Genomic DNA, 22135 nt, shown 5'->3' with positions numbered 1-22135 from the left:
CTGATTTTATGAGAGCTAACAGGGTGGCTCAATCTCAGCCAAAGGCACATGTCTGTGTGGAGTTTGCATGGTCTCCCTGGTGACACTGATGCCTCTCTGCCATATGCTCGGAATTGAATTATAGGTCTATATGCAGGAACATAATACGCAGGAACAGAAGAAAGGTTAGAAACAAGAGGAGGCCACTCAGGCCATCCAGCCTGTTGCATAATTAGTAAACAATTGATCCAAGAATCTCATCTAGCTGTTTCTTGAAGGAAACCAGGGTATCGGCTTCAACTGAACATCTGGGTAGTCTGTTCCACACTCCCACAACCCTTTGAGTAAAGGCCGTGTCGCGATTTTACACTCACTTCCAGCTATGTCCTCTGGTTTGTGTTTCATGGTACTGTACAGTGGAAGAGATCCAATTTACTAAATGTGCAAGGAGGTACATCCCAGAAAGTCTCACAATGACACAATGACAGTAAAACATAAGCTTTGCGGGGGGCGTACTGACACAGTAACTGTCTTTTTAGAAATCATCTGGCATCTTTTTTAAATCTAAAACCACTTCCTGCTCTGGGCTGACTCTTTTTTGTTGTGAATCAGTGGCGTGTAGGACAGTAAATAAAAACGGAGTCAGTGGGAGGTCCTCTAAAGGCAGCTGTGTGTGTGTGTATATATCTCTGGCACAGCCTGTCAGGCAGGATCTCGCCTGGTGTGCCTTTCATTGTTTTACTATAATGTGCTCTATTGTCCCTCCTGCACTGTCCTGAGAGCTGTGTTTATTTGTCTGCGTGAGCAGCTGTGCTCCGCTCAGTCAGGCCGGAAGAGTCAGGGAACTCCAGAGCTACTGTATCACACGACATCCAGACTGGAAACAGTTCTGAAAATTAGAAACAGTGGGGGGGGGGGGGGGAGGTGGGGGGTGGAGAAGGTGAGGAGACGGGCAGCTCTGTATTTTCCCCAAATATTTGAATGCCTCCTCCAATCAACAAGTGAGTATTCAGCTACTGTCCAGAGCAGACTGCTTCTGGACCTGACCGTGTTAGCAGCTCAGCTCTGGTTACAGAGGCAGGCTGCAGCTGGCTGTCTGCGAAAGGACATTTATAGGGCTTCCACTTCTCATGTATTCTGTCCTTTCCTGTGTAGGTCCTGGCGAAAACCAGCATCTTAATAAAGCAACTCGGGCAACAATCAGTTAGTTCAAGAGCTGGTTGTTCTAAAGCTGAATCAGAAAGTGGAGGCGATTCAAACACCTTGAGTAAACCTTCAAACAAACCTCAACCTGCACAGTCCACAAAGTGTCCTACGGCCATACGGGACATGTCCCAACGCAATTTACTAAAGGGGTCTCGGGGGTTGTGTGAACCCACACTGGACACAGCACAGGACCTGGATTCTAATCCAGGATCTAATATGTGACACTTGTTCATTAAAACCTTTAGCGTGTGGCAACGTGGAACAAGCCAGCTAGCCAAAATCCTGACAAATTCCAAAAAACGACTGTCCATCCATCCATTTTTTAACCGGTTCTTGCCTATCCCTGCAAGCAACGGGCACAAGGCAGGATATACCTTGGACGGGACACCAGTCCATCGCAGGACAGACGGACACAAATGCGCACACACTCACACCAGGGCCAATTTTCCCAGAAGCCAATTCACACCCCAGCATCGTTTTGGACTGTGGGAGACCCTCAAATCAATTAGCACACAGCTAGCGGATGGGCTCGGTCTGCCGAGGGACCTCCTCTTTTGTCTGAAACCGTCCTTATCCACAGTGCTGTGCCCTTGGGCCCGGAGTCATTCCCTGCGAGCAGCTAACTCACTCGCACAGTCCTGAAGTTAGCAGCGTCGTCCAGCCCGTTGACAGCAGAGGAGTCCAGGCTCAGGTAGTTGTACTTGCTGAAGTCTCTCTCCAGCTTCAGCCGCTCTGTGGGAGACACGGAAGCACAAACAGCAGCTCAGGGCCAGACCTGCATGGAACCCCCATCCGGCCTGCTTTGGCAAAATATTTCACGTCATAGGGGTGCATGGGGGTAAGTACTTAGATTGCAGTAATAGTGTTCACCCTCACGGAATCAATAGTCAATTTCTGTTAACACAGCATAGACGTCTGAGAGACGGAGATCAAAAGGTATAAACGAGACGGATTTTAAAGTGTTGCACAACTGTAGCTCTCTTACGGTTTACACACCATACACAAAGGTGCGTAAAAGTCTTTGCAACCGTTCAATCGCAGGTCCTTAATTAATCTTTCCAATTAAAGACACTGGGCCACTTTGTGACCCTCTGTGCGCTCACATGGTTACCAGAAATAAGAATGAAAACAAGATGTTCACTCACTCAGCGTGTCTTCTGACGCCCCTGATAGAAGCTGGTAGAATATGTGGAAGTTCCTCTCTCCTCTCGGCTGTTTGACCACACGGGACTTCTCCAGGAGATCTGGGGGTGGGGTGGGATAAAATAAACTGAACTAAAACTCCCCAAAGCAGATCAGCCTGAGCTGACAGCAGAGGTACATGACTGACAGTATCAGAGAAAGAGTCATCTGATGAGAGAAGAGCACTTCTCGAGCACTCGAGTATCCTGCAACTTCAAAGGAATTTCGCGACACAGTGTTTTTCTGACACTATCCTGATGCAGATATGTGCCGGAAGGCAAGCTCCAGTTAAATCTGCTCTGAGCTCTGTGAGCGAGTTACAGCGGTTAGTGAGTCCCACAGAGTCAGGGTGTCGTCTTGTTTCAGCTAGAGAAGGGGAATCAGGTGGGTCCAGAGGGAGCTGGACTTCCCTTCATAGTGCACCTCAACTCGGGTCCAAGCCAGTAAGACACGAAGAACAGAGACCAGTACTACAGCGCACAGCAGGACTAATTCCAGTGAAAATGGATGATGTACTACAAATCTAACTGATCTCGGAGCGGTGGCTCTGTGGCTAAGGATCTGCACCTAATGGAGGGTTGCTGGTTCAAATCCCGTGGCCAGCAGGGGAATCCTACTCCGTTGGGCCACTGAGTAAGGCCCATATGAATGGCTGACACTGCGCTCTGACCCCGAGCTTCTCTCTCCCCGCCTGTGTGCCTATGTGTCTCATGGAGAGCAAGCTGGGGTATGCGAAAAGACAAATTCCTAATGCAAGAAATTGTATATGGCCAATAAAGTGATCTCTTAGAGACCTCCACTTGTTGAAAGCCAGCGGTCAGCTAGAAGCAAATAGGCGATCAGGACTCATTGCCTCCTGCCATTGTTCTCTGAGGAGCTTGGCGCTGGAACATTGCTCTGCTCGCTGGAGCCTCATCAATATTGCAGCTCCTCACAGGAGGAGAACAGCTCTGCTCTTTGTTCTGGGTCGTGTTGCGTGCCGTAACTGAGCTGTAATCACAACAAGAAAGCGAGAACAGCCCGGCCTCCTCAAACAGCCAAAAACACCAGCCCAGCTTCTATATCTGTGCATCGCGCCTTTTCATCGCTTTTCCACATCTGGGGAAAATAAAACCCAGCGCGGGAAAAGAAACGATCCTTCTCCTTGTGGAGCAATACAGACAGACCCAATCCTGGATGTCAGGACAGTAAGGTGGATAAAGGGATGGAGGTGTTAAACCAGTGTCCTCGTTTAAATCTAATTTTAAAGTTCCCCTTTCATTTAAGTGGGAACTTCTCTCTTGCCTGCCTGATCTGCTGTGCTGGGGGGGCTGCGGGCAGAGGACAGGGTGGAAATCCCCTCCAACATGTCAAGCACTGTGTGGTCCTCTGGGCTGAAATGTGCTGTGTCAATTCATTAGTGAAGGTAAGGTTCATCCAGGAATAGCCCTCTGTATGAACTGTACCACAGCTTTGTTGCTCTGCCTCATCTGACACTTCGGACATCAGCTTCTCAGGCCAAACCGAAAAACGACACGTCGCACGGAAATAGTCTCGCGCTTGCATACAAATCTGCTCCGTCTCCCTTCAAACGACAGCAGAGGCGAGACCTGCTCCGTGAACTGTAACGTCAGCAGCCATGCCTCGGACCCCCGTATTCATCTCAGCCATCCTGTCTGCAACAAACAGCAACGCTTGTTTCCCACTGCAGGAAAAATGTGAGGCATTTCCTGGCTGCTGGGCCCTTGACTCAGCCGTCTGCGCAGCTCCGCGCTCTCCTCCGCGATGACCGAGAGGACCCGTGTCTCGTCGGTACCTGGTGGCAACACTAGCCGGACCCAGGGCGGTGTTTTATGGCACACCTAGGCCGGCCTACCCACGCGTGCGTGCAATCCCACAGCACGCAGGCAGCCAGAAAGAATACTGAGCACAAATCGAGCACCATTCCTCAGAGCAGAGACTGGATTGCTCCAGCGGATACACAACTCCCTGCTCGAAATGGCAGGGACACAGGAGAGACCAGCTCCGGGACAGCTCGCCCCACCTACAAGCCCAGCTCCACAACAACAGTCCGAACAGTCCTTAAGGCCGGGCTGCAGAGCAATGAGCTGAACCGAGTGAGGAAACGGAGAGGAGGAGAGAGAGGGAGATCACCCATATGGACACATCCCAGCAGGGTCAAGAGCTACAAATGAACATCCTTGCTGTAGAAGAAGACCGCCACCCAAAACACGCACAAATAACTGCTGAGGCACCAGGAATACATGAAGCTTCCCCTCATGGCAACTATTAATACTTGGCTCAGTCTAGTTGAAATTGTTCAATGAAAATTAAAAACTAATTTCCAGTGATGTTCCCCACATCATGACTTCCCTGGGGTCTGTATATAGACAATACAAAAGAAAAGCTGGGAAGGACACAGAGAGGGAGACAGGCTGCTTCCCCGGAACAGCAGGACTGTGCGTGTGTGGTTAACCCTCTCTCTTTATGCCGCAATAGGGAACTGTGGGTTGATGTGCATCAGTCCTCTGGCACTGACTCCACTTTCCACACCCTGGTGGGGTCCCCAGTACCACAAATCCCAGCATCCTTAGCATTTCCAACTTCAACAAATAACGGATATTTTCCCTTCCCTTCTGTCCCCCAAATTATCCCTGTTAAATGAATGAAACGTGGAAGTCTGCCCACTCTCGTCTGGAACTCTGCAGGCGCTTAGAAGTTACATTTTAAACCACGCCTCGTGACCTCCACTTCAGAAAATGGGGGTACTATTAATCAGCCCTTAGCAACTTGAAGATTGTACTTACTTTCTGTGCCCTACAACTCGGTAACAATCAAATTTTATTTTTTGTTTTTCGTACAATTCCTGTGGAGGCTACATTATTTTTTATTATAATAGAACATCAGATGTTGCTGCAGGTTCTACAAACAGCCTCCACTCTAAAGGGTAAGGCAGCTGAAGGTGTTCTTGGAGAAACTTCCCCAGGGAAACTTGGCACGCTGCCTCATAGTTCCACCCACACATTGAATGCAGTATAGAGCACAGCGTCTCAGACATGTTTTTCATACAGTTTCCAGTTTCACAGTATAAAAAAACGGTGTTCACCCACAGCAAGCATTATTTTCCCTCTGAGAAACAAATGCGACCTTTTATGCACACAACCTTTTTTTCTGTCCACAAGAATGTCGGATCAGCAAACAGCCCAGTCAGTCACAAACAAGACAACTTCCTAAAGATTTTGCCCCAGTGCAAAAAGAACTCCACGTTTTTAAATACCAAACTCTCTTCGCCTTGGTACCGATATGGTCTTTTGCAATGTTTGCACGTCACCCATGAGAATGTTGAGCAAAATTCGGGCAACGCTGGAAAAAAGATGCTCCCGTGTGTGAGAGAGCCAAGGTTTGGCTGGTAGCCTTTGAAGAAATATCCTCAAAAAAAATAAACTGCTCGTCCTATTTTATCTACAAAAACAAAAGTTCAGCGGCAGTCTGTTTGCATAAATCAGGCATTCAGGAGAAGTTTCCTATCAGCAGGGCAGAGCAACCACAGGAGTCTCACAATATTTAATAATTCATAGGCACAGACTTGAAAGGAAGAACAATTCTAAACCCACACTGTCAGGTTTGCTTCTAAGCCAATTATGATCTGTAAGAGATGGGCGGGGTGTGTAGAAAATCATAGATAAACCCGTATAACTCATTAATATGCGATTAAGCAAAGAAAAAAGATTATTTCGTTCAAAATCCGCTGCTGGGCCAATGCCACATTGCTGTGGGATCCGCAACCACAGTTTCTACAGGACGTCCCGCCAACTGCATTTGCCAATTAATGTGGGGGGGGGTCCATTTCACTGGCTGGTAAAGTAACCCATGTGCACACTGACAGGCTCGGCAACGTCTGTCCACCCTGCAGCTCAGAGCAGAGTGGAGACCATCTACACCAGTGCAGCAACCCAGCATGCTGTCCACAGTCCACACACTGCTCAGCCAGCTCGAGAGCAGAGTGGGCGGCCAGTACCTTCCAGTCAGTGAACTGGAAGAATTCTGCATGAAATGAACACTGTGATAAAACTAATACAGTGTACGTGTGAAATGAGGAGATGAGTAAACTCTTCTACTTGATGCACGAGAGTTTAGCACGATACGACGAGAGAGCTGGATTCATGCATACGCCCCAGCAAGCAGGTTCCAAGTCTGTGCCACAGATCACGAGCTACATCCGGTGCTCTCTCCTGCTCTCAGAGGGCTGAAGCGCGCTGTGGGCTTGGACTCTGCATCACTGGCCCAGTTCAAAACACCCACGACCTGTATTGAACTGCTCGGAACACAGGCCTATTCAGCTTCCCGTATCTGTAAAACCAGCTAAGATGGGGATGCTGCCTTACTGGCTAATCCAATACAAGTCTCAGAAATTCCTTGCTGGAACATCCTTCCACTACAGCAGCATTAGGAATGAAACTGGTCTTCGGAAAAGTGACAGACTCGTTGGTGCGAGGCGTCAGGGTAATCCCGAGACAGAGAGCAGTGCAGAGTGGTAGTTTAACCCTCACAGGGTGAGACCCTCCCCCAGGACGCCAGCTCATCACACAGCCACATACAGATAACAGGCATTCAACTTCTAAAAACACACCGGCCATTGAAATGGCTGTCTGCAGCCCCTCTTTAACTGAGGCCACACAAGGTCCATGGTTATACTGGGAATACATGGTTATACACCTGCTGGACTTCAACAACAGCAAGTGGGCACAAGGGGAAACTGTTTCCAAACAACATCCAACAAAAGGAGGCACTTTCTTCTTTAAACAAAGGGTTGTGGGAGTATGGGAGAAGCATGAGCGGGCAAGGTGCTGGAGCCGATAAATTTGCTTCTTTCAAGAAGGCGGTAAAGAAATATACCGTGTTTCAAGAAACAGCAGCACAGTTTGTTCCCAAGAGATCCTAGGATCGCTTAGCAACTAGTAACCAAAAGAACTGGATGGGCTGAAAGGCCTCCACCCGTTTGAAACCCTTCCTGCGCTCTAACAACCTTTTCAAGACAAGCTACGCGACCTGCGAACAATAATGGAGACCAAAAAAAAAGCGGAACTTCACAATTTCCTACAGCGATGTTCCGCCCAGCCTATGAAGAATCTACTGTCGCAGCAGACGGTGCCATTTATCGATACGATCATGAGTTATCCTGTTATGTTACCGCTAAAGATAATTAAATTAAAGATAATTAAAGCTACGCCGTGGCGATGACAAACAGCTGCAGACTGTACGATGCCCCGCTGGGGTGAAGACTGGGGCTGCTGTGCAGGATTGCCAGGTGGGCACGAGCTGGCATGCAGAGCTGGTACTCACAGTTGCTGATCACTCCGCCCAGGGGGTCGCCTTTGAAGTCAAACTCTATGTCCATGTACTTCCCCTGCAGAAGCACAAACACAGGTTCTCAGGCAGTTTCAGCAATGCATTTGTCAGAATCTCAAACTCCAGGACTGCAATGCCCTGAATTAACTTGTTTAACAAACCCACCTTTTGATCCGGACAGAACAACAGAGAAAATTCATTAACGTTTCTTCCTGTCCACGTATTAAACACAGACAATGCCAACATACAGAGGACATACACACATACAGTCTGAATGGCTGGCCTGGTTCGTAATCAATATATTCTCCACGTATGCACCCTGATGTGCAATGTGTAACACATGACCAATTGACCAAGCCTCCTCTAGCGCTTTCTATTATAACAAACTTGACTCCTATTAAAACAGCTTTGTGTGAATGAGCAGAAACTTAGATTAAATAAAAATCTTTGACTCACAATGATCAGGTCGTCCACAACAAACCCTCAACTACTCCAAGTAAACTATGCGAAGCGTTGTCTGATCGTCACATTTACTAATCACATTTAATTGACACTGTCAGGTGTTCATTGGCAAAATCTTCTCCTTTAAGCAGCTAGAAAGCTATTTTTTATCTTAGAAAAAATGCCAAATTTACCAGGATTGGGAAAAACAATTAGAATATTGCCGTAGAACTGTGCTTCTGCATCAAGAAAAAAAACTGCAAACGGAAAATGAACAAAAAAGTGCTTCATGGTGCCGTCTCCTGGGGGTGGGTGGGGTGGGGGGAATCCTACAGGCTGCACTGAAGTGTCTGACCATGCAGTTTTCCGAAACACTAGCCTATAATTCTGCTGCTAATCCCATACCCATTAGCAGGCAAAGATCACTTCAAGCATGGCCCCTGCTGCAGAGAAAAGTCAATACGAAGCTGACAGGTACTCTCCAAACAGTTCAGGCAGAGTGCTTTCGGAAAGGCACTCCCACTGAGCGCGCTGTCTGGTGTGCATTAGTTTCCTCTCGGGGCAGGAGCAAGGCAGGCAGCCAGCCAGAGCTGCTTATTAAAGAGCAGGTGAAGCAGAGGCAAACAGAGCCCGGAGAGGGCAACGCAGGGCCGTGTGTCCCCAGCACTGTGCTCGTGCCTGGCCTGCTCCACCAGGTGTAAGTTTAACCCTGAGCCTCACTCGCTCATGAACGCCATGTCGCCTATCATCGTCACACTTTTCATTCTGTTACTGGCCCCCAGCTCAGGGTGTGAATTAGGGCCTAAAGCCAGACCCAGTTCGGCAGGACTCTCAAGAAGGGGAAAGGTGAGCTGGCGAAGAAAGACAGGGTGGACAAGAGGGCATGGCCTGGCAAACAGTTTTTGAAGTCTATTTTTTGTTAGAAACCGTTCCGTTCTAACCGTTGTTAGAAACCGTTAACAGTTCCTTTTTTATTCCCCTCGCCAGAGTCTCAAACGGTGTTTCTCACTTCTGCGGCCGCAGGGGACCCCAGGACCTGCCCACCCTGGACCTCCAGCTCCTCACCCCTGCATGAGCCAGGGAGCCCGCAGAGGGGGCGCTGCGCTGGCCCAGAGTCGGCAGATCCCACCTCACCCCTCCACTCGCTGTGTCGAGACCGCAGGTGACCTGACCCTGGCTCGAACCCACGACGCTGGATTGCAGAACCTGGACAAGTGCCTCCCTCCCCCTTTCCCAGTACAGGGCAGGATCTTCTTGCATGGCTCAGTGCGATTCCCTCAGGCCTCACCGCCACACTGCTATTTATTTTATTACCGTGTGTGTGAACATGCTGGGCGGATGCTGTTTATTATCGGCTTTACGTTGTACATTTTTATTGCCCGTCTTCAATTGTATGAGCTCCCCAAACACAAATTCTACGTAAGTAGTTGTTACGGCAATAAAGTATTGAATGTGAACTACAGCTGCTCGTAGCGCCCTGTTCTGCAGTCCTTCAGTGCAGGACAATGCTCTGGGACACGCCTACCCCAGGCAAACGCAGGCCTCACAGATTCATACTTGTTTCTCGGGGCAACGCGCGCAGTATTTTACTACCAGTCGTTTTCATTCCCTTCTCACCAACTGCGGGACACTGCAGTCGACACACCACGCAGGCCAAAGGTCTCTGCACTGAGTTATCTTCAGCAAACAGCGGCCTGTTCCGAGAGGGCTGGAAAACAAACACAGCCAGGAGATACTTACAAAGCGAGATGAGTTGTCATTCCTCACGGTCTTGGCGTTTCCGAAAGCTAGAGGGAGTGGGGAAACAGAATAACATGTCATTCCACTGAGCTCTGAGAAGAAACACCCCAGAAAACATAAGTGATCGGAGAGTCTCACAATTTTTAAATATCATTTGGAGTATTAACTAGGGATCAGTTTTATCTTTAATTCATGGGGACTATACCCTTACCCAGAAGAATCAGTTTAAACTTGGTGACCAAGACAAAAGAAATAAACAAAGCCCATTGTGAAACCCATTGTGAGAGCCCATTGAGTTCCAACCTTTTAAATTTAAATTGGGTATTTTTGCCAACCCTTGTTCTTAAGTGCCCGGTTCTCTAATGTTTTAGATTTTCAGTTTACACATGATTATGGGCAACGCATTTATTTTACGCACTGCTACCGGCCCCCTGCCCCTCGCTCTGGAGTGAGTGTGTGAATGCCCTGGGCACTGCCCCTCTCTCGCTCTGGAGTGAGTGTGTGAATGCCCTGAACACTACCCCTCGATATCTGGAGTGAGTGGGTGAACGCCCTGGGCACTGCCCCTCTCTCTCTCTGGAGTGAGTGTGTGAACACCCTGGGCACTGCCCCTCTCTCTCTCTCTGGAGTGAGTGTGTGAATGCCCTGGGCACTGCCCCGCTCTCTCTCTGGAGTGAGTGTGTGAATGCCCTGGGCACTGCCCCTCTCTCTCTCTGGAGTGAGTGTGCGAATGCCCTGGGCACTGCCCCTCTCTCTCTCTGGAGTAAGTGTGTGAACACCCTGGGCACTGCCCCGCTCTCTGGAGTGGCTCACTCGTGGAGGGCTACCCTGGGCAGTTTGGGGGCGTGGAGAAGCTCCTCAGCAGCAACGTTCAACGTGTGCTTCAGCCCGTCATGGGTAGATGAGAACTCGCGATGAAAGCCCGAGCACGCAGCTAACGAGAGCTCTGGGGATAGCGCTGCAATGTTCCCAGCTCACTGCAGGAAGTCTGCAGGCCTTCGCGGAGTGTCTCTACCTCATGGGTCATTACTCACAGAAGCTAAACTGTTACAGATGTGACGGAGCGGGAATTGGGGGTGTCTCATGTTACACGCTGCCGCAGTGTTACAGCGTGATGCTGCAGGAAAACACTCATGGCACGCCTGCTCACGACTCAGGATAAACACTGACGGAGGGTTTGCTCCTCAAGGTTGGGCTGCGACGTCGTTGTATCATTTACCAACAATTTATACCCCAGGCTGTGGTCCACTCTGATGTACTGTATCTACTTCAATCTACTTCCACTGGTGCTCAGCTGTGTTAAAAGCTGGTGATACGGCGAGCCAGAAAATGACTGATTCCAGTTCCAAGATGACAGATCCGCAGGACGCCTCATGTCTGGAGATGACGCTGATGCCACATGGCCACTCCAATCATAAGGGATCCCATGTTGGACACCAGCAGTTTCCTAATGACTACGACTTGGTTTATGGGTCTTCTACGATGCGCAATTGTGTTAGCAGCCGTTGTTGTCACTGTATCAGAGTGGTTCCTCCAAATCTTGGAGATGTGCTCTAGGATGACACTGCCAGCTTTCTGGTGGAGTCCGTTTATCGTGGGTGAGAGGAACCTCAACTTCACATGGCAACTTTTATTCCAGGCAATGTGGGAAAAGCACATTGTTTCGCTCTTTCACTCAACCTTTGCAGCGTGGAAGTACAATTAAACCCTGGAGGCCACTGATGCATTCGGACCACCTCCGCACATGTAAACGCGTGCATGTTGATCGCACTCACTTCCTTGGGAAAAGGTAAAGCAAAAAGGGGACATGAACTAAGATGCTTTCTACAGGTGCCCCTCACGGCATCACACTCGAGCAGCTCGTTCAGAAGCTAGGAACTGAATCGCTAGAAGCGAAGGCAGTGGCTGTTTGTAAGTGGCACGGGGCTCCAGGTGTTTGCTCAGTGTGAAAAGGTTTTACAAGACCACAGATGGTCATGTTCTTTCAACACAGACGTGTAATCCAGATGTCCAGATGCAGCAGAGGGGGTGAAAGGAATTAAACAGTTTCATTTGTCAGAGATCTTGCAGTACGAAAGAGTAACACAGCTCAACACTGAATATGGTACAGAACAGGGCTTCCCGGCATTGGTTCTGGGGTCACCCAAAACCGCAGGTTTTTTGTTTCAGCTGAGCTCTCAGTTATGCAATTCAACTTTTACCGAAACTAAGAACTGGATTGATCTGAACTCCGTTTCTAGTTTCTAAACATGCTAGAGGTTGTCTTGTAACATGTATTGAGCTTTATAAGTAACTAAAGGCGTGTTTAGCTTTTGAACCGATAAACACTTACATAAGGGATCCCTTATGATTGGAGTGGCCATGTGGCATCAGATGATGCAGAGATTTAGGTCAGTAATGAGCTGGGGTGGGCTGGAATGGGACCCAGTGGGTATGAGGATCCTGGAGACTAGAACTGGGAACCCGTGTACTATTTAATAGTAATGAAACAGGACTAAGTAAGGTGCAATGGAAAGGTCTGCAATAGGAGAGCATTCAGAAATCATCAGGTAAAACATCTACCAACCAAAAGGACTGGGAACAACCTTTATACAGGTTTCTGTGTGTTATTGCTTAAATGTGTAGACTGTAGCGAACAGGGATAAAGGTTAAAAGCTTGCGAAGGTGGAATAAATAACTTTGAAAAAATAAAGGCAAAGGTAAGAAAGGAAGTGGCGAAACCGGAAAATCAGGAGCAGAAAAACTCTCTCCGATCCTCCAGAGGAGGCAGAGAACTCATGCAGCACAGTGCTTGGGAGTACCTCAGAGATGTACATACTGCATGTATCCACCTGTGGAGTTCCTGTAGCTGTCTGTCCCGCTGTGCCCGCCCTGCTGGCCCCTGCTGGACCGGAGCTGTCCTGTACTCACCCTCCAGCACCGGGTTCGACTGCAGCAGCTGCTCCTTCACCTTGTTCACCTCCTGGCCTTTCCCACACACAGCCGCTACATAGGACATCACCAGCTTGCTGGCCTCTGCAACACACACAGGACAGGCCGGGCTCAGCGCACAGCTCCCCCTCGCTCCCTGCAGCCCTTCCTGGCGGCTCCTGCACGGCCCTTGGGCACAACCAGCACCTTCATTGTTAAACCGATTCCTGATGACGATCCATTCAGTAATGAAGGGACTGGCTGTACCAAAACCGTGGACTGGGGCAGACTGGAGCGGATGCGGGCAGAGCAGCCCTGATTCAGCCAAAGACAGCCACTCCTGCTCCTGCAACGAAACCATTCCCCGTCTGGTTTTCACGCCACCTAAGCTCTTAACGACTTAACTGAATAATCTATTTACTTAACTGGCTTAAACTCCAGGTTACAGGTGCTTATCCATGGGGTGTTTTAAGTTACCTTTATACTGTAGCCTTTAGAAGTCAAACCTTCTTTAGATGCAGAAGTTAAAACCAGAATTCCGAAAGGTAAAATTGAGCAGGGGAATTTGTAAAACTTTAAAAGAAGAATAAAAAAAGGATCAAATAAGCTTGTAGAAGATGGAATGTGGCAGCTTGTTGGGAATGTCTGGTAAGTGAATCGGCTGTGGATGTGCAGACAGTATAATCGCTGCCGCTCCACAAAGTAGCTCTCACGTCATTTCAGGGCTGGACAGGTTTCCAGCCGTCCTGGGTGAAGAAATTAGTTTGCACTAGGTAACAGTGGGAAAACGATAAGCTGAGACAGAATGAAAATGAGCAGAGAGACAGCTGTGATGGCTGCTGGGCAGTGAGCACTCCTTCAGTCTGTAGAGCAAAATGACCGTGACCTTCAGAGAGGGCAGCAGGGCCGGAGCAACACAGACCCACATACTCGACACAGAAAAGCAGCACATTGTGACCAGTGATACTTCCCATGTCATTGACTGAAGAGAAAAGGGCAGGAACACAAGAACAGGAAGAGAGAGAATACCCAGTGGACATCTTCAACATGAACAGTAAAACACCAGCTAGCGGACAAAAGCGGAAACTAAGTGGAAGTGGTTTTAAGACTCAGAACTCTTTACACAAAGAGTTGTGGGAGGATGGAACAAGGTACCTAGCCATGTTGGCGATGGTGACATCCTAATGTCTCAGTCCACAAACAGCTGAAGGGGATCCCCAGACCACCTAACTACTAACAAACAGGCTAGAGGAGCTGAATGGCCTCATTTCTAACCGTTTGATCTTCTAATGACAAGGAGAGATGGGGAGGGGTTGAAAGAAGAGAGAAAGAGGGAAGGAGGAGTGTTGGTGGGGGACGTGATGTAGACACACACACACGTGGTTTCATTCTCGTCTTAAGACAAATCCAGAAAACCAAATGTAAAGGCAAAGAGCCAGTTGAATAGCGAGGAAGGGTTAACAGCGATGCGCCGCTGGAGAGGGGAAGGAGCAGAGCACAGTCTTGTGATGAGAGGCAATCTGAAGTCTCGACATCCTGCCGGGAGAAGGGGGTTGGGTGGCAGCGCTGTGTGGGCGCTTAATCAGATTCAGATCTCCAATGAGGCTTGAAAAAAAAAGTTTCATACCAACTTAATCTAATACACACTGTGAATAGATCTGCAATGTGATTTAGAAAGCTGAGCCACGGCTTTGTTATAGTGTTTATTTAAAATGCCAATTGCCCCATGTGATATGCCCACACCTCCACTTTTCTGAACCTCCTTCTGGCGTCCTGCTGTCCAGGAGCCTGCGTACAATCTGCCCATCTTCAAACTTAACCGGTGCTTAGCTTCATTGCCCTTCAAAACTTCTTTCTTAGGACAAAAGGTATTTTAACACCTACTGCACGCAGTGGCCACTGGCAGTGCAGTGTACCCGTCAGGCGTTTCCAGCTTGCGTGGAACAGTAAAGGTGAAAGAGAGAAAATGTCTACAATAGCACCTCCTGAACAATAAAGCCATGCTTTGCTTTTAAGGCTGCAGGCACCAGATGTCAATTTAGCTGTCAAATCCAGACAATGTTCAAAGAGCAGTTAAAACAGCTAAATGAGTATGATAAAAGGCCAAGAAACAATAGCTAAGACCTGGCATGTACAGTAGGCATCATTTACATAGCCCTCTTATATGGAAGAGACAAGCTAGAATACAGCCGAGACACTTAAATGTGGTGTGCTTTTCAATTCTGATGTCGCTGTGCCAGAAGAGGAAAGTACAGCTTTCAACCCACACGTCTTTCAGTCGAGAGGGACTTTTGTTAAGGTTCTCGTGGTAAAGAGGCACTGGAGATTTGTCCCCGCGGCCCTGAGCCAACGAGCTGTGGAAAACCAGGCTCTCCTGAGAGCGAGTCCGGCAGATCTGTTACCCCGTTCTGTAATTAACACCTCGCAGCAACTCTCTAGCCCTCCCAGGGGAGAAAAGGAGACCTTAAAAACTCCCCCTGCGCTCGGTGTCGCTGCGGTCTGCGCAAGGACAGGGCAGCTTAGGTCAAACCTGAAAGGACGAACACGCTGGAGGAGAAGGGTGACAGGAAGGGCTCAAGACATCTTTACAGGTGACCAATCCGCACAGACACGGATGAGCTTAAGCAATGAAAAAACTAAAAGGCTAAGAACTCAGTTAAAATAAGGCACTACTTCCATGGAAATCATGAAAAATGCGAATTCTGCAAAGAGCTCTTTTATTTCAAGGCTGTCAATGTTGACCACTGCCCCCTACGAGCTTGGGGCAGGCGATCCCCATTGTGTCCGAGCTCGGACGTTTCTGCCTCAAGAATCCACAGGTACACAGGTACACAGAATCCACAGGTACGTCTGGAACATATTAATCGTTGATGGAAAGCAGCGTTGATTATATGCAGGTGCTGTATCAAGCCTTTATACCTGTGGTTATTAATATACTGTACTGCACAATATAACCAACCATGAGACATATTGTTGAGATCTTGCACTTAATTAAAGCTTATTTAAAAAAAACAACAAAGCCCACTGCACAGGGGAATGTTCTTGCTCAGTAAAACAAGGGCATGGGATGACAGCAGGGGACTCATACAGTTCTAATTCACCCAGTTCTACACGATTTCCTCCTGCGCTGGAGACTAACTGTAAAAATAACTGTAATCGTTTGCACTTATCAGTGACCGACATGGCTTTCGAATCTCCGTTAATGTCTTTGCTCCTCGTGCTCATTCCGTGAACATCGAAGAGACCGACAAGGACGAGACAGCCGGAGGAGAACTTAAGCGGTAAGACAGCAGTATGCCAGCAGCCATATCACCCTGCAACTCACAACTGGCAACCCACTGAAGCTAAGCAGGTGTGAGCCTGGTCAGTACCTGGATGGGAGACCTCCTGGGAAAAACTAAGGTTGCTGCTGGAAGAGGTGTTAGTGGGGCCAGCGGGGGGCGCTCACCCTGCGGTCCATGTGGGTCTAAATGCCCCAGTATAGTGACGGGGACACTATACTGTAAACAGGCGCCGTCCTTCGGATGAGACGTAAAACCGAGGTCCTGACTCTCTGTGGTCATTAAAAATCCCAGGGCGCTTCTCGAAAAGAGTAGGGGTGTAACCCCGGTGTCCTGGCCAAATTTCCAATTGGCCCTTACTAATCATGGCCTCCTAATAATCCCCCTCTATGAATTGGCTACATTACTCTGCTCTCCTCCCCACTGATAGCTGATGTGTGGTGAGCGTTCTGGCGCACTATGGCTGCCGTCGCATCATCCAGGTGGATGCTGCACATTGGTGGTGGTGGAGGGGAGTCCCCATTACCTGTAAAGCGCTTTGAGTGGAGTGTCCAGAAAAGCGCTATATAAGTGTAAGCAATTATTATTATTATTATTATTAAGACAGAGGAGCTGAGCGCCAGTGAGACAGACCCAGATAGGGGCACAGCTGAGCCTCCAGGGAAAGCCGCATTCCAGCAGAAAAAAATAACTACTGAGGCAAAACTGTCTCTACAGCCATCCACCTCCATCTTCCCACACAGGCCTCCTGGCAGTCTGGGGGCAGGAGTGCACATCCCGATCTGACAGGCAGGCCGAGCCGCACGCTAACTCACCGATCCGCACCGGATGACTTTGTATCAGCTCGTCACTGCAGTGTGGCCAACTGACCTCTCTTTCCCGGCACCTTTCCCTGCAGGGCCTTCGTTACTACTAAAGGAGATTGCATAATCTGGACCAGTCAGTTTACTACAAAACCATCTTGGGATCAATCCCCTACTGTGCTCAGTAATAACCTGTCAACTAAACCTTTCAATACAAACACCATGCTACGCTGACAGTTGTGATCCTACGGTGAGGAACAGATTTCGGGTGGCTCCCAGCATGCATCAGTTCAGGCTCAAATTAAACAGCCTCGGCCTGGATCACTGAGCACAGAAACTTCTCACTGGAGCGGACGGGCAGTCTGCACAGCAGGAGTGAAGAGCCATGTGCTCATGGGTGTGACATCAGTGTAACTACGGTGCAGCAAAACCTCGACTTATTTGACATCGTCCTTGCCAAACCAAATCATCTTTGATTATTTAGAAGAACATAAGTTTAGAAGGCTCCAGCCTTGCTGAAGGTCAAGACGCTGGCTGGTAGGAGGATCTGGAGGCCCATACCTGCATAACAAAATCGGCAGAGTTTGTTCTGCTGACGTCTTGCACTTGTTTAAAGCTGCAGGTATCTACATGTATTACAGCTGCTTAGAAAGCCTGAGGCACATTTAATGAGCTCATATGGCAGCTCCACTTGTAAATCACATAGTTCAGATATTAAGACGCCTGCTGGAGGACTGGAGCTTCAGCGAATCAGTCTTTGCCTTCTAGGCTCTCTGTGCTAGACAGGGCCGCCCTGGAACTTTAGATTTAGGTACAGGCGGTGTGGCGGAGAGCACGGGGCCAAAGTCCCTGCCCAGACCTGCCATAAAAGCCACTGTCAGCGCGGATGGAGTGAAGTTAAACAGTGAGATCATACAAAAAGTGCATCAGGGTATTTACTCCATACGACACAAGCAGACTGCACAGCGCAGCTCTTAAGTGTCTGACAAAGGGCTTAGCTTTTACTCTTAACTTGTTTTTTTAATAGCCATTGTATATAGAACTCTTCAGGCAGTTTTGTGAGGGTATATGGGGAAAAAATCATTCTAAAAGGGCTTCTACACCATGTATAAGTGAAAGTTGGAGTTGACTGCAATGCTGCTACAGCAGGGCTGTTTCTCATTTCTTTATGGGGTTGAGGAAGAGGACCCGCAGCAGGGCTCCGAGGGCAGCAGGGCCAGCGCTCTGCAGGGAGCTGCGATTCAGAGAGGACCGGCAGGCGGAGCCGTCCAGCAGAGACACAGATATGAGGCCTCCATACCGAGGAAGAAGGCGGACAGCTCTTTAAACCAGGATGGCTCCCAGCAGTCAGTGCATCTCACTCAGGCCCAGACATGTGGCCCTCACCTGCAGTTAACATCACCGGCCAAGTTCTAAAAACGGGAAGCTGGCGGTACGTAAATACCAGTTCTATCTTCATGCACATGTGCGGAGGTGGCTGTATTCTTAGAAACAGCAGGACAGGAGGTAATAAAACACAATGGAATTATTTCAACACACTTTAAAAAAAGTAACTTAACAGAAATGTTAATGGGTTGTTGAAACTCTAGAAGGGATGGGGAAAATCAGGGTAGAGCACTGCAGCACACTGGTGTCAGGACATACAGCAACGATTTCTTATCTGTATCATAAAAGCACATTATTTTTGATGTCTTACTTCCCCTACAAGCCTGGCTGAAGACAAAAAACAAATGAAAAACCAAAAAAAACAGCAGGAAAAAGGGTCAATTCCTGTTCTCATGCCTGTTTGGTTGATTAACATAAACAAATTAAATCAATCTTAAAAATCGATTTCCAGCCCAATTCCAAATCTATTTCCCTTCCTATGAAACAACAGTGAAACACAAACCAGAAAGCTGGACTGGAAGCATGAAGGGCATTTAATACAGCGGGACAACTTCTTTACACAAAGGGTTGTGGGAGTCTGCAACAAGATGGATGAGATCCTCAGATTAATTAGCTATATAAAAAAAATCAAATAAGCCGGATGGATCCAATGGAGTGGTCTTTTAGTAATTGTTCTTATGTTGCTAAATCCATTTAATCGCAGAAGTGAACTGGGACAGAAAGACGGGATTTGAGCTCAGCCCCGACAGAAGAGGAGGAGGCGAGAGTGGCCGGGCGTTTCGGTACCTGTCTTCCCTGCTCCGCTCTCTCCAGTGATCAGGATGCACTGGTCCTTGTCTTGATCTCGCAGGGACCGGTAGGCCTCGTCCGCCAGGGCGTAGCTGAAACACACAGCAGGAATCTCCGTTAAACCTCACCCACTCGTGCTACACTCCCTCCGGCAGGCCGGAGCCCAGAGGATTCCAGCCGAAGCCGGGCCACAGAAAACCCGTTCGATACTTTCTTCTTTTCAAAATAAGCAGCGGGAGTTGAACCTGCAAGGCCCCCCTCACAATAGACGTGCCTCCCATGCATGGCCTGTGTAAAACATATCCGTAAATGACAAATAAGCAAACGAATTATGAGATGTCAGTGAGAAGATTATGTGCGACGTGACGTGCTCCATAATCCTCCTACAAGGGATATAAAGGATCCTAAAATTTTCAGAAAAATCTTATTTAAAAAAGGTCAGTACATGGTACGTGCAAAAACAGAAACGCCAATGAAGTCAAAGCTCAGTTCATGCGAGGACATGACTTCTATTATTACATCTCTAATCACCCCCTGTGCACGAGAGAGCCCTGCAGCGCCAAGCACTTTTTTTAATGAATCGGGACATTTTGTGCGAGTTCGAGGCTGCAGAAAACAGCTGCACACATCAGCCCCGACAACACATGACATCCTCACAGGGCTGGGAAGCCAATAGTCTTGGTTTATTAAAGCCTTTGACAAGTGTCGCTGCGCCTGTGTCACATGGCTCGTGCTACCGAGTCTTCCCTGACGGGGGCAGGACGTACCAGGCCACAGCCTCCGCTGGGCTGAGCAGGGTAGGGTGTGAACTGGGCACCCACTTCGGGCAAGGCTCAGCACCTCACTGGGATACGCCCTTCCTAAAAACAGCCCTCTGTGCACTGCCATCCCTGCTCTTGTTACAGCTCGGAAATCACACCACGGCCATTCAGCTCAGCTCTGCACTTTTCCAGCCCACGAGCACCAAATTAGTGAGAGCTCTGGGCAGAGCTGCAGTACTTCTTCATGCATTTACTTAGGAATTTTCCAGCGCCACAACTAATAATAGATAGGAGTGTGCAGCAGGCATTTTTCTTCTCCACAAGAAATAATGTTAATGCCCTGCTCCCAACGGCGGAGAAACGAGAATGAACAGCAGGTTTATGTAACTCCTAACGACTTTCCTAGCTTCATCAACTGAAGTGGATTTTTTTTTTTCCAGGACAAGGCATTTGAGCTGTGAAATCGGCGGTCGTTTAATTTCAGTTCTCAGCGTCAAAACGGTTCAGGGTCCTGTTCATATTTGAAGTCTGGTTCCATGCATCTATCCCTTAAGGAAAATCTGATTTTCTGGCAAGCAATAAATTAATGAATATTTTTCTCTATAACTAACGCGTAAACCATTCAATGTTTTTGTAAACCATAAATTACACTAGGTTCATATCACTTATGTTGGATTATATGATCAGCATCAGAAGAAAATTATCACTGTGCAGGTATGTTACTAGGAAACAAAACACATGGATTTTGGATATGAAGGAACCTATTTTTATTCATTGTTTGCTGACTGTGATACGAGTTGAGTAATGTTGTTGCATAAGCACTAAAAGCCTACTTTGTAAGAGGACTAGCTGGACACAGGCAATTTTAACTTGTTGAATGCCAAAGAAATCAAGAAAGACAAATACGGAGGAAGAAATATGCCCCACCTCCCAGGAGAACAACATCTTTGTGACATCAGTATGTTTGAGGCTGGACTAAGTCAGCCCTGGTATTCACCATCTGGGTTGCTCAAAGCCAAGAATTTCTATCCTGGTAAGATTATAGCCAAGCAATGCATGAATGACATGGCATGATGTCAGTGAGCATAAGCCATGACCCCTTGACAAGACTGGCAAATCATGTGCCATCTTCATGACCATTTTCACAACCTGGTGCAGCATCAGAAACACCAGGCTGCGACAGCCTCAAGCGTTCAGCCTCTCCATCGTGAGGAGCCAACTAAAAAGTCAGCTTTCTGCAGGTCAGACAGCCCCCCAGGGGTGCAGTGTTCAGCCCTGTTCACGGAGACACCAGAATGAGATGGGGTGACAAACACCTGAGGCGGACTCACCCCGCAGCGGAGCAACCCTAACTGAGCTGCACGTATGCAGAACAATCCATGAGGATCCCCATGTGTGATGGCCTGGGCAGACGTGTTAATTACTACTGAGCTCCACTGGTAAGTGATGGATGCAACCAAACTGCGCATCCCTGAAGAGCTGACTCTATCACCTTCTTGCAGGCTCACCCTGACATGACAACCATGCATGTGACAGTAATGGTATGGACGCCAACTTGTCCCCATTGAACCCTATTGAAAATCTAGGGCTCGCAGATCAGAGAACAGGCAGGCACATGTTGGCGAGAAGCAAGGGACTAAATATGACAGGGCAGCATGTGCAAACTGGTGCCAAGCAGGAGTCGTGGATGTGTGGAATCCATACCTCTTAGTACGGATTGAGAGACGTTTTTGAGGATCCTGTACTTGAAATGTGCTTCAAGCATGCTGACCTGGACTCGTCCTGCATTATCTGACATGATCCTCAACGAAAGAAAGATTTCACTGTGAAGACCAGTGGGACCTCACAGAATAAGAGCGGACCCAGAGCTGGGCTATCGTCCCGTCACTCCGTAGATTCGAAGGGAGCTGGGATCCGAGTGGACCAGGGAAGCAGCAGCAGCCGATCAGAGCAGGCGGAGCAGGACATTACATCACTGCAGAAATGTGTGGAAAGAGCACAGCAGGAGAACAGATGGCGGGGTGTTGTTTGAACAATCTCACCATCAGCCATGAGGGAGACAAAGGACTAAGATCACACAATTAAACTAGTCTGGGAAAGGGGAGAGAGCAGAGGAGGGGCGTCCCGGCCGTGAGATGTAAGTTAGTGGTGAGTTGCCAATTCTCAGGCGTTGTACCCAAATGATATTCACTCTCAGTGATCTCCGAAAAGGGAGGTCATATTGCATGCCAATAATTTTAATAGAAGCAGTATTTACATCTGGACTTGGCGGCTGCCTTCTTAAAGGGGATGGAGGGGGGAGGTGGCTGCATCTCAGACGACCATTTTA

The 22135-nt window shown here is 48.4% G+C and overlaps 1 protein-coding gene across 8 annotated transcripts in view; it reads right to left on the bottom strand.

The window, feature by feature from the left end:
- myo1b (myosin IB) overlaps positions 1–22135 on the bottom strand; it is a 93372-nt gene that overhangs the window by 29670 nt on the left and 41567 nt on the right. For all 8 annotated transcript variants that reach the window (XM_088605792.1, XM_088605791.1, XM_088605797.1 and 5 more), the window contains exons 4-9: positions 19043–19137; positions 12787–12891; positions 9877–9923; positions 7690–7753; positions 2331–2429; positions 1814–1917 (exon numbers count right to left, since the gene is read on the bottom strand). In XM_088605792.1, the coding sequence (XP_088461918.1) occupies positions 1814–1917; positions 2331–2429; positions 7690–7753; positions 9877–9923; positions 12787–12891; positions 19043–19137 (514 nt within the window). The remainder of the gene's footprint in view (positions 1–1813; positions 1918–2330; positions 2430–7689; positions 7754–9876; positions 9924–12786; positions 12892–19042; positions 19138–22135) is intronic.

This window comes from Lepisosteus platostomus, chromosome 14 (genome assembly GCF_059453375.1).
Source record: "Lepisosteus platostomus isolate fLepPlt1 chromosome 14, fLepPlt1.hap1, whole genome shotgun sequence".
In the NCBI taxonomy this organism is placed as follows: domain Eukaryota; kingdom Metazoa; phylum Chordata; class Actinopteri; order Semionotiformes; family Lepisosteidae; genus Lepisosteus; species Lepisosteus platostomus.
The sequence above is the reverse complement of the archived record's forward strand: the minus strand, read 5'-3'. Positions and strand labels throughout refer to the sequence as shown.